At 35.4% G+C, this 9,784-nt stretch overlaps 1 protein-coding gene across 1 annotated transcript; it reads right to left on the bottom strand.

Moving 5' to 3' along the window:
* Positions 1 to 3,788: 3,788 nt before the first annotated feature.
* On the bottom strand, positions 3,789 to 8,270 carry ttr (transthyretin (prealbumin, amyloidosis type I)). Its single transcript, XM_079889101.1, has 5 exons — positions 8,187 to 8,270; positions 6,766 to 6,925; positions 5,476 to 5,615; positions 4,764 to 4,899; positions 3,789 to 4,274 (listed from the first exon to the last, which is right to left on the bottom strand). Exons 2-5 carry the CDS (start codon positions 6,829 to 6,831, stop codon positions 4,167 to 4,169), a joined length of 450 nt encoding a protein of 149 aa, XP_079745227.1. The 5' UTR covers positions 6,832 to 6,925; positions 8,187 to 8,270; the 3' UTR covers positions 3,789 to 4,166.
* Between the last annotated feature and the right edge of the window lie 1,514 nt (positions 8,271 to 9,784).

The following is a 9,784-nucleotide window of genomic DNA, read 5'->3' as shown; positions in this document are numbered from 1 at the left end:
GCTGCAATACGGAGTCGGGTAGGCCTGTTACGGATTGTGTTAATCATTAGCTTTTGTGCCACTGCAAAATGCTTTTATTTGGTTACACAGATTGGTACTGACATTTACACAGCATTCTTAAAGTGAGGTGGGTAATGTTAAGTTGATTTGAATTTTTTTATTTTTTATTTAACTTTTTGGTGGTGGTGGTGTCATGCCCCATTCCCCTGATATAAAGTGTTTTTGTTTTTTTTTTGTTTTTTTTTTATGGGAAACTGACTGCCCTGGTGTGTTTGGATCTGGTGGTAAATCAGTTGTAGCTTTTAAGGAAGATTTGTTCAGTGCAGTCATTGGTCTGCTAATTTAGATTCATCTCATCTCATTTTCCACCCCAAACCGACCCCTCTCATTGCTACCCCATCCTGTTCAGCTGTCTTTCGAAAATATCCAGAAGAAACAATAGATAATTTTAAAAGATAATTTATTCACCATTACAGATCTGTAATGTGTAGAGTGTTACATTTTTGCAGTATTCATATTTGTGCCTTGATTATTTTTTTATTTTTTTTTCAATTTCGCATTGTTTGTTGGGATGTGCAGTGGGTTGCGTGTGGATGGTGTTTAAAATTAGAATTGGGAGTACATTTACATTTTTCTTTAACTAAATTTTTTATTTCAATCTGGAGCTTTGTCTATAAATCTAAAATGTCTGCTGGTCATTCAGTGGGAACTGAAAACATGTACATTTGTATCTCCAATGTTGAGGGTCCACTTTAACTGTAACACCAGTATGAGAAGCAGAATGTCTTGAGATGCCAGCTGCTTCGACTGACATGTACAATCTTGGTTCCAGACTTCTGTTTTGTTTTGTTTTGTTTTTGTTGTACCGGTCTGTTCACTGCGTTTCACTCTGTAATGATCATTAAAAGACTTTATAGTTGAAAACTTATTCTGAGTCTGATCTCTTCAATTGGTCTAAGGGTGAGCGGGTGTAATCAGGGTCCAAAATAACTCTTGCCAAGCACCAAATGCAAGTGAATTTGTTTTGTTTTGTTTAAGAAATAAAGTTACCCTATTACAGGCAAGCCACAAAGACACTTGTTAATGTTTAAGTTGACATTGTTTAAAGGTTCCCATACACAAAAGAAATATATTTGAAATATATTTTCAGAATATATTTTGGAATATATGTAAATATTTGAAATTGGCCCAATAAATATATTTTAGTTAAATATATGTAAATATATTTTTTATTTTTTTGAAAATATATTTTAGTTAAATATGTGAATATATTTGTCTATGTTCATATATGTTTTAACTTTTGCAAATTGTTTCATTTGAAATATATTTAGAAATTTAAAAAGTTAACATTTTCACAAACAAACAATACATTTTCAATTTATTTTTTAGATAGACCACTTGTGGATGTGGGCATGGGAAAGAAGTCCTCTACCACTTCCCCCGGCCACATTTTTCCTACCGGTCGGGGTTTGAACCGGCAACCCTTCGGTTACAAGCCTGAAGCCCGAAGCCCTAACCAGTAGGCCACAGCTGCCCCTTTACTAACTTTATTGGCCTAAAATGACAATTTTATGTAGGAAATAACCTATTAAATAACCTATATTTCCCCCTATTTTTACAGAATTGAATAGTTATTTAATAGTGTGTGTATGCAGTGTTAGACACTGAGTTCTATCTATTGTTTAAGTGTACTTCACTGTTGGAGTGTCACTGTTATACTTGCATCATAAATATTGTGCATATTTTCAATAGGCTATTTAAATGACTTCAGGAAAGATGTCAATAAAACAACAATAAATCTAATAATTGCACTTAGTGTTAGGTACGTGCCACCTAATATGGCCTAATAGTCCTAGGAAAGCAACTATCTGTCATTTTACATTGTAGTCATTTAAATGTAAGTACAGTATTTATTATAGCTGTGTGTCATAATACAGTAGTGAAATATGGTAGCCTACTGTTGTGTATAGGGGAAAAGGTAGAGGAATTACTATGATCAAAATACATTTTCGACCCTTCTTTAGCAAGCTAAACATTTTATGACCATATATTTTGTCATATATTTTACATAACATGTTATAGGCTACATGTAAATATATTTCACACTTAACATCATATATTTTTGTTATATTTCAGAATATATTTCAAAATGATAAATATAAGTGAACAACAATGCAAATATATTTCAATGTATTTGGAATATATGCCAAATATATTTTTGACACTTTAAAATATATTTCAATATATATATATTTTTCTGTATGGGTTGTGACGCACCAAGCCGATGTCAAAGAACTTCCTCAAACGTCTGGGTTAAGAACCTGTGCTTGAAACACACCGCAAAGACTACAGCTGACTGCCAACTAGCATGTGCGTTCTGCATTTGCGTGCAAGGAAATAACTGTAGGCTATATAGACTGGTATCAATAATCTATATTGAGCAGTTCCTCATTATCATTTAAAGAGACATGCCCCGAAATCGAAGCTTACCATTTTGAATATCAATCATGTTGATCACTCCCTCCATTCCATGGGGCTCATGTGATGAAAATAAATAGTTTAGCCTGTTACCACCAAAGTGGAGTTTTTCGTTCTTCATTCCTTGTCGCCTCTGGCTTGCTCACTGAGAGATTAAAACACTGTTGATTTTCTAATCTTGAAGCTTCCTGTTTAATTTTTGACCAAAATCTTTACAATGATTTAAGTAATTTTCTTCCACTGTAAGGAACGTCATCAAGTTATAGTAATATTTATGCCTGAAATCAGAGATGTTAATTAAAACTTTCCCTGCATTTTTCAACACTGACACTTAAATGACTTCTAATTAAATTTGTAAAATGTTAAACTCATAGACTCTGATAACTGGCTAGTTTTTACTTAAGACACCTGATCATATCTTCATTTATGCGTTCTGAGAATTGTTTACCATTCTAAATGACAAACCAACCTTATTCTAAATCCCTTACATTCTCCCAAGCATCTTTTCAACTGCAACATCCAATCTTATTTAAATTAATATATATTTTTAAATCACTTACTCTTGCTTTGAGCAAAACCAATATTTAAATATCTTAAAGGGATAGTTCACAGTATCGTGTTTTTGTTAATCTTGATTTCTCATAACGTGCTTTTTCTGGTCAAGACAGAGTGGACTGCGGCGTTAGAGTCTCATGAACTCGCACGTCGTGCAGCCTTGCGCAAAAAACCTACGGCCAAGGTTGAGAATTTTGTTTAAAAAAAAAATACATAAAAAACAGTTTGTTTTTCACACTGTGTAGCACTATATGGCACGTGTCGCATGAGATCATTCTGTGATACTTTCGCATCACTTTTAAAAAGCTTGATCCTGGTTGCTATTCACTGCCATTATATGGTCAAGCGCGAGTGGGACTTTTTTCTTTTTCTTTTGTGGTCCATAAAAGAATAAGGGCTTATGGCAGTTGAAGAACACCAGGGTGAGTACATTTTGACTTAATTTTCATTTTAGGGTGAACTATCCCTTTAATTGCCTTTGAACGCTCAGACATGTGCCACATGAGTCAATGTGGCACTGATATATGTGCTATAACATACAGTATATACAATATGACTAGATCTTAAATACAGAGGATCCGTTGTGTGATCGTTTTATATAATAATTTCGCCTGCCCTAAAATTTGCTCTATGGTATACAATACCAAGGCATTATTGACACAACAGTACGACTTTCTGCAAAACCACGTTGAACTGATGTGTATTGTGAAAAGTGCTATACAAATAAACTTGACTAAAGAGACTGAAACATAATGCATGTTTAAATTGAATTGAATAATTGCCAGACTCTAGATGATGCAATTGGTGTGCGTGATATATATACAGAAAACAATCTGTAACTCATGCTAATGAATTTTACTATAAAATGTTTATCTAGGATGCATAAGCATTTTTGGACTTTTAAGTGTGTGGAATATTCCTTGCATTATATTCACAAATATGCAAGCTAAGACGTCAGGAATCGAAATGATGATCCAACTGTTACAGGGACAAAAATAAAGTAATTTTAAAAAATGTAGTTTAATCGCTTGTAATATTTCTCAACCTGGCATTACAAAAGGTGTTAATCTTGGACCCTGGATGTAAAGTAATTTCTCTGTTTAAGTTGATGTGGACCAACTTTCTGTGTGATGTCACTCATGTGCTTTGACGACCACAGCTGTTGTGGTGTACGAGAAGGGGCTCAGAAGAAGAGCCAGAGTGTAATGCCGATGCCCCTCCGCATGAGCCTCAAACACCACCTGCAAAAACACACAAGAGCCACTGAGAAACACCTTCCAACATGAACACACCTGAAAGACAAAAGGGTCTTTACACGTGCGTATATCTGTCACTTCACTGACTCTTTATGTCAGTGTCTGTGTGCTCTGCATGTCTGTGCATGCATGCATGTGTTGTCCTTGAATGCTCTGTCCTCTTATCTAAAACTGGTCCATTTACTGTGTCTATAGAAAACAAGATATAGGTTCTTAAATATTTACCTCCCCACAGTTAATATAGCTCTTGGTTCACATCCAAGACAATCATTCAGGGTATTCATTTTAACACATTTGCTGCAAGAGTGTATGCAAATCTAGTAGGTAGCTCTTAAAAAGGATAATTAAAAAAAATGATAGAGTAATCCCAAGTCGTCCTAATGTTGTATCCTAATACTTGATACAACAATAACCTATCACTTAGCAACCAATAAACACTCATGAATGTAGAAGTGTCATCACAGCCCTACTTACATCAGCCATCTGGTGGAATGGTGTGCGACCTTCTTCCTTCCAGTAGGCTTTAGTGTCAAACTCCACCCGATACACACCAGGAGTGAACTCCTGCTCAGTGATCAAGTTGTGCACCTCACCAGTCATATCCACTTTCCTGTGTAAGAGGAAGAGCTTATTAACGATAATGACAGCAACAGGCAAGAGGAACCATGCAGATGTGACTAAAAGAGTGAATAGAGCAGGCAAAACTTTCCTACAAAGACAAAATGCACTAACTTTGCCAACACTGGAACAAATTTTTTTTTTTTTTTTTTGAATTGTCATTTGAATTAAAAAATGGTTCAAAATGTATACATTTTCACACTCTTTTCTTTACACATGTTTGAAATGTTGTATTGCTAGCACTTCTTGAGTTATAATGTCAAGGACTTGAATTCCTCATTTGTAAGTTGCCTTGCATAAAAGCGCCTTGCTAAATGTATAAATGTAAAATGTGAATGTCAAAAAGGACATGAAACTGAGCTCAAATAGAAGCAACATTCCTATTAAAAAATGACTATGAATAGCAATCACATTTGTGAAAAGTTTCAGTCATCTGTCCGCCGGGTTCTAACTAGGTCAGATGAAATATTTAAAATGATTGATTAAATTATATTATATATAGTAGAAAAATTATTATTATGTACTAGAATTAGTATAATATAGAGCATGATGGTTAGTGTGATCTTACCCACTGGCAATCTTTTCCCATGTCCCCATTTGATCTTGACGATACACACCCAGAGCTATATTTCCAGCGGGAATCCCCTTCACGGCATCCAGGATCTTTACCGTCAGGGGGCAGTGAGCATCTGAACCACCATGAAAACCCTGGAACACATTCAAAGCGGCTCACAATCAATATGCATTCAAATGCTCCTTAGTTTTTCTGTCTAAGCATGGTGCCTAGTCTTTTTTGTTCTGGTTTTAGGCCTGAAAACAGATTTTAGTGCTTCAGTTGATCGTTACTTTAATGATCTTGTCTTAAGATGAACCACTTGTTGTATTCATTTGTAAGTTGCTTTGGATAAAAGCGTCTGCTAAATGAATACATGTAAAATGTAATGGAAGTCGATGTATCAGCTCCGAGCTGTTTGTTGGGTCAGTGACCACCTGGACGTACAATCGTGTATATGTGTGTTTTCCAGGTATAGATTGTACTGCAGCACTATGGCAGTGCAGATAACCTTGTGATCTTTATGTTAGCCTGTCCAACAACAGAAAGTACCTTGTCTCACCCAGAAGGGGCCAACTTAGGAGACATTTTATCTTTCATGTACATTTCATAGATTTTGATGCAATGCCAAGTTAAATATAACTTAAAGGTGCTGTAAAATTCAGTCATTTCACTTCACAGCCTCTTTCCAAAATTACGCCCTCCAAAGACGTCAGCAGACCCGCCTGTTTTTGATTGGCTTGTCTTTCTTAATTTCAAGAGCTTATGCCAGCACATTTAGCTGAAACAGAGCCTATGGCTGGCACAGACACTTGTGACCTCTCATGTAGCAACTGTCAGATACTATGAGACATTTTACTAATAAATAAATAAATACCATTTATGTAGACGCTTAAAATTAAGAGTTCCAAAAGGGGGGGGGGGGGGGGGGGGGGGGGTTAACAGCGATACCATAGAAGAACAATTTTTTGGTTCCCCCCAAAAAATCTTTCAGTTTTTAAAAGTACAATTTCTCTCCTCATATGAAGAACATCTTAATAATCTAAAGAATGTTGTTTTTTTTTTGTTTTTTTCGACTTAAAGAAACATTGGTAAATCGGAAAGATCCTTTATTTTTAAGTGTTAGGGTTAGAACTCCATATAAGATATGATACGTGACATACAACATATGTAAGACTGCATACAATTTCTCTCTCTCTTAGCACTGAACTGGTCACTTTAATGATACTAAAATCTTATTTGAGTGCTAATTAAAAAAAAAAAAAAAAATGTGGACATTCTATAGACACAAGCAATTGAACTTACCACTGGAGCACATCTACAGAAGGCAAACAGAGATGGGAGAAGCACACAAATCACTGCTTTAGCCATGTTAGAGCACAACTGTGGGAGATAGCACCCAAAATGCCCTTTATACAGTTGCCGACCCTGTCATCAGGTGACCCGAGGGGGTGTCTGAGGCGCCCTGTTGACACAGTAAATAAACAGGGGAATGAGTAACTCCATACAATTTGGTTAATCCAGTGGAAACAATCAAGGGCATCAGCCCATATCTATTAAACAGCACCACTGTCCTTGGAATTTGTGCATTTCATGAATGCTAATTCCCAAAGTTCCTCCATTCTGTATGAGATCTGATTCATTGTCTGTTTACTTTCTAAGGACCTTAGTTCAGGCTCACTGGTGAAATATTTCTGGGCAGCACAAATTTGAGGGTCTGAGCTATTATTGACAGTTCAAAGAAAAGTGTACAGCTACCCCTTGAGAGGCGAGTGCACACTTGTTTTTCACATATTTTCATGAGTAGCTGTATTGCTCAAGGCATTGAATCTATCAGTGGAGAACAGCAGAATTCCTTTGCTTGTGAGCAGATTCATAACAAATTCATAACTGGCCCGTGGTTGGGTCACACAGAAGTCAATCGCATTGTTCTTTAAAACAAATTTAGGCACAGCAAGGAAAAGGAAAAAAACATGGGGAAGGAAACAGGTAAAAAAAACAAATCTAATTGGTGCCTTTGTATCTGCGAAATGCTGGCTTGTTGGTCTCATGCACAGAAAGTGCAACTTGATTGCACTGATGAAATCTAGATATGGTAATAGATTATTTTTGTCAGTGAGTTAGGGAGCTGCTTTGAAACTGTATAGTCTGCCAAACAAGCTAATGATGTGTAGTACAATTTGCAAGTTTTGAATTCACTCAATTAGTATGACAGTACCAAACCTCAACATGTAAATTCATACTAAACACCACAAAAACATTGACATTTCGACAAGTTGATAGTATGTGCAGAGGGTTCAAGGTGAATAATTATTTTGAACCTGTTAATTTACATGAACTATCCGAAGAGGTTCTCTAAATCGAACCTTCCAGTGCTACATAATGGATCATATTTTCCAATGCTACACATGAGACAGACCACGGTTTAAAATGAATCGATTCACCAGAATGAAGTGAACTTTCCAACGCAACATGAGAGAGAGGAACATTATTTAATCAGTTCACTAAGATGAATAAGACTTTCCACCATGACATATGAGGACCTATAGGGCTATGTAATTTACTTTCCAGCGTTATTTTTTTATTTTTTTTTATTACTATAGCGCTTTATACAATACAGATTGTTTCAAAGCAGAAAAAAGATACACATTTTTTTTTTTCAATATATTTTTTGGAAGTCATTTAAGTTAAAAAAGTGTTTGTGTCAGGAATAAGTGCCAACTTACTTTGAAAGGACAGGATGCTTCTGGACTGGCAAATTTTTTCTCAATTCTTCCTGATACAAAATGAGACCACATGAACATGATAGTTGCAACTGCATGCTCTGATCATTGTGATTCACATGATCCAGTTTGAATTTGGCAAAGCATACTGGATGCTTTGTAGGCCTAGTCTTAAATCATAAGTGACAGTTTAATGTTTGCTGAAAGTTGTCATTCTAATTCTTCAGCTCATACCTTGTGGCATGATGACTCTAGTTACAGGTTTATGACTGTATTTGGAAACTGCTGGTTAGGCAGGTTTCAGCAGATAGCGTGAAAAGAGAAAATTAAATTTGTTTTTGAAAAAGCTCCTCGGGCTGAACGGGAATGCTGTCAAGTTAACAACACATGACTCTCAACGGTAACAATTGAAAAACAAGATGCCACAGAACTGAAGCATTAAAGGATTTTATTAATAGACTATTGTTGGAAATCCCAATAATAAAAGATTTTCATTAATTCATGCAGCAAAAAAATCACCACTGGATAATCACCAGAATCGCTATTATTATTAGTATGAAATTAAACGAGAAAACAGTCACTGTGTACAAACATACATTTTGGAAGTTGATAAAAAAGAGAAAGTTTATTATTTTTCCGGCGTTATTTACCCTCCACCCCTTAATTTTACAAAGTTGTTGGACCCTTGCTATTTTATTGATGGTAAAAAAAAAAAAAAATTAAAAAAATAGAGCATTACTGAGAACATTCAAAAGTTACGTTCACATAATGTTTGAAGAATAATCAAATCGAACATTTCCTTAATGTTTGCAAAACCAAGAATATATATATATATTTTAAACATTCAGAGTACATTCAAAAATAACATTTTCATAACCGAATGAAAAATGTTAGCAAAACATTCTTAGAACATATTTTTGTTATCTGGAAAAGTCGACTTTCAAAACCTCACATCTTTAGTGAGCATATGTTAAAATTTTGTTGAGGATTTCTTACTTTTCCTGTATGCTTTAGTTTCTTCCCACAGGCCTTCTCCATCTGTAACACTTAGCTCTCACACATGTTCTTTACTGTTCACTGTCCCTCAAATGATTCCTCCATCAGCTGTCAGAACATCTGGCCACATGCACATCTGTTAATGTGAATGCCGATGAACCTCAGGGCCAAATGTCCAGATGGTCTCTGCATAGACACACCCTTCTCTCTGACGGACTGAACAGTGCAAGAAATGATCTTTCAGTGAGGAATTTATTTATTTATTTTTTATAAAAAATAATATAATTATATATATGAATGTCTTCAGCTGAAGACAAAGCGGCTGAATTTTCAAGTTGTGCTTGTAAAGCTTGTTCTCATTTTACATGCATGACTATCAATTTTCTCTGAGGGAGAAGCAGCATTTTGCTTCAGGGTTAAATGTCACTTGATCTAAGTGATCTAATCTATCTATCTATCTATCTATCTATCTATCTATCTATCTATCTATCTATCTATCTATCTATCTATCTATCTATCTATCTATCTATCTTTGTGAAATCTGGCAAAATATTTATAGCCACAGCACTATACTCCAACTTGACCAATTTTTCTCGAATGGGGCT

The sequence above is a fragment of the Squalius cephalus genome (assembly GCF_949319135.1).
Source record: "Squalius cephalus genome assembly, chromosome: 12".
Taxonomy (NCBI): Eukaryota; Metazoa; Chordata; class Actinopteri; order Cypriniformes; family Leuciscidae; genus Squalius; species Squalius cephalus.
The sequence above is the reverse complement of the archived record's forward strand: the minus strand, read 5'-3'. Positions and strand labels throughout refer to the sequence as shown.

Coding starts and splice junctions, on each gene's coding strand:
- ttr (XM_079889101.1), bottom strand. CDS start 6,831: ATGGCTAAAGCAGTGATTTGTGTGCTTCTCCCATCTCTGTTTGCCTTC. Junction 5,616..6,765: donor TCTGTAGATGTGCTCCAGTG/GTAAGTTCAATT, acceptor AATGTGTTCCAG/GGTTTTCATGGTGGTTCAGA. Junction 4,900..5,475: donor TGGGAAAAGATTGCCAGTGG/GTAAGATCACAC, acceptor CCTCTTACACAG/GAAAGTGGATATGACTGGTG.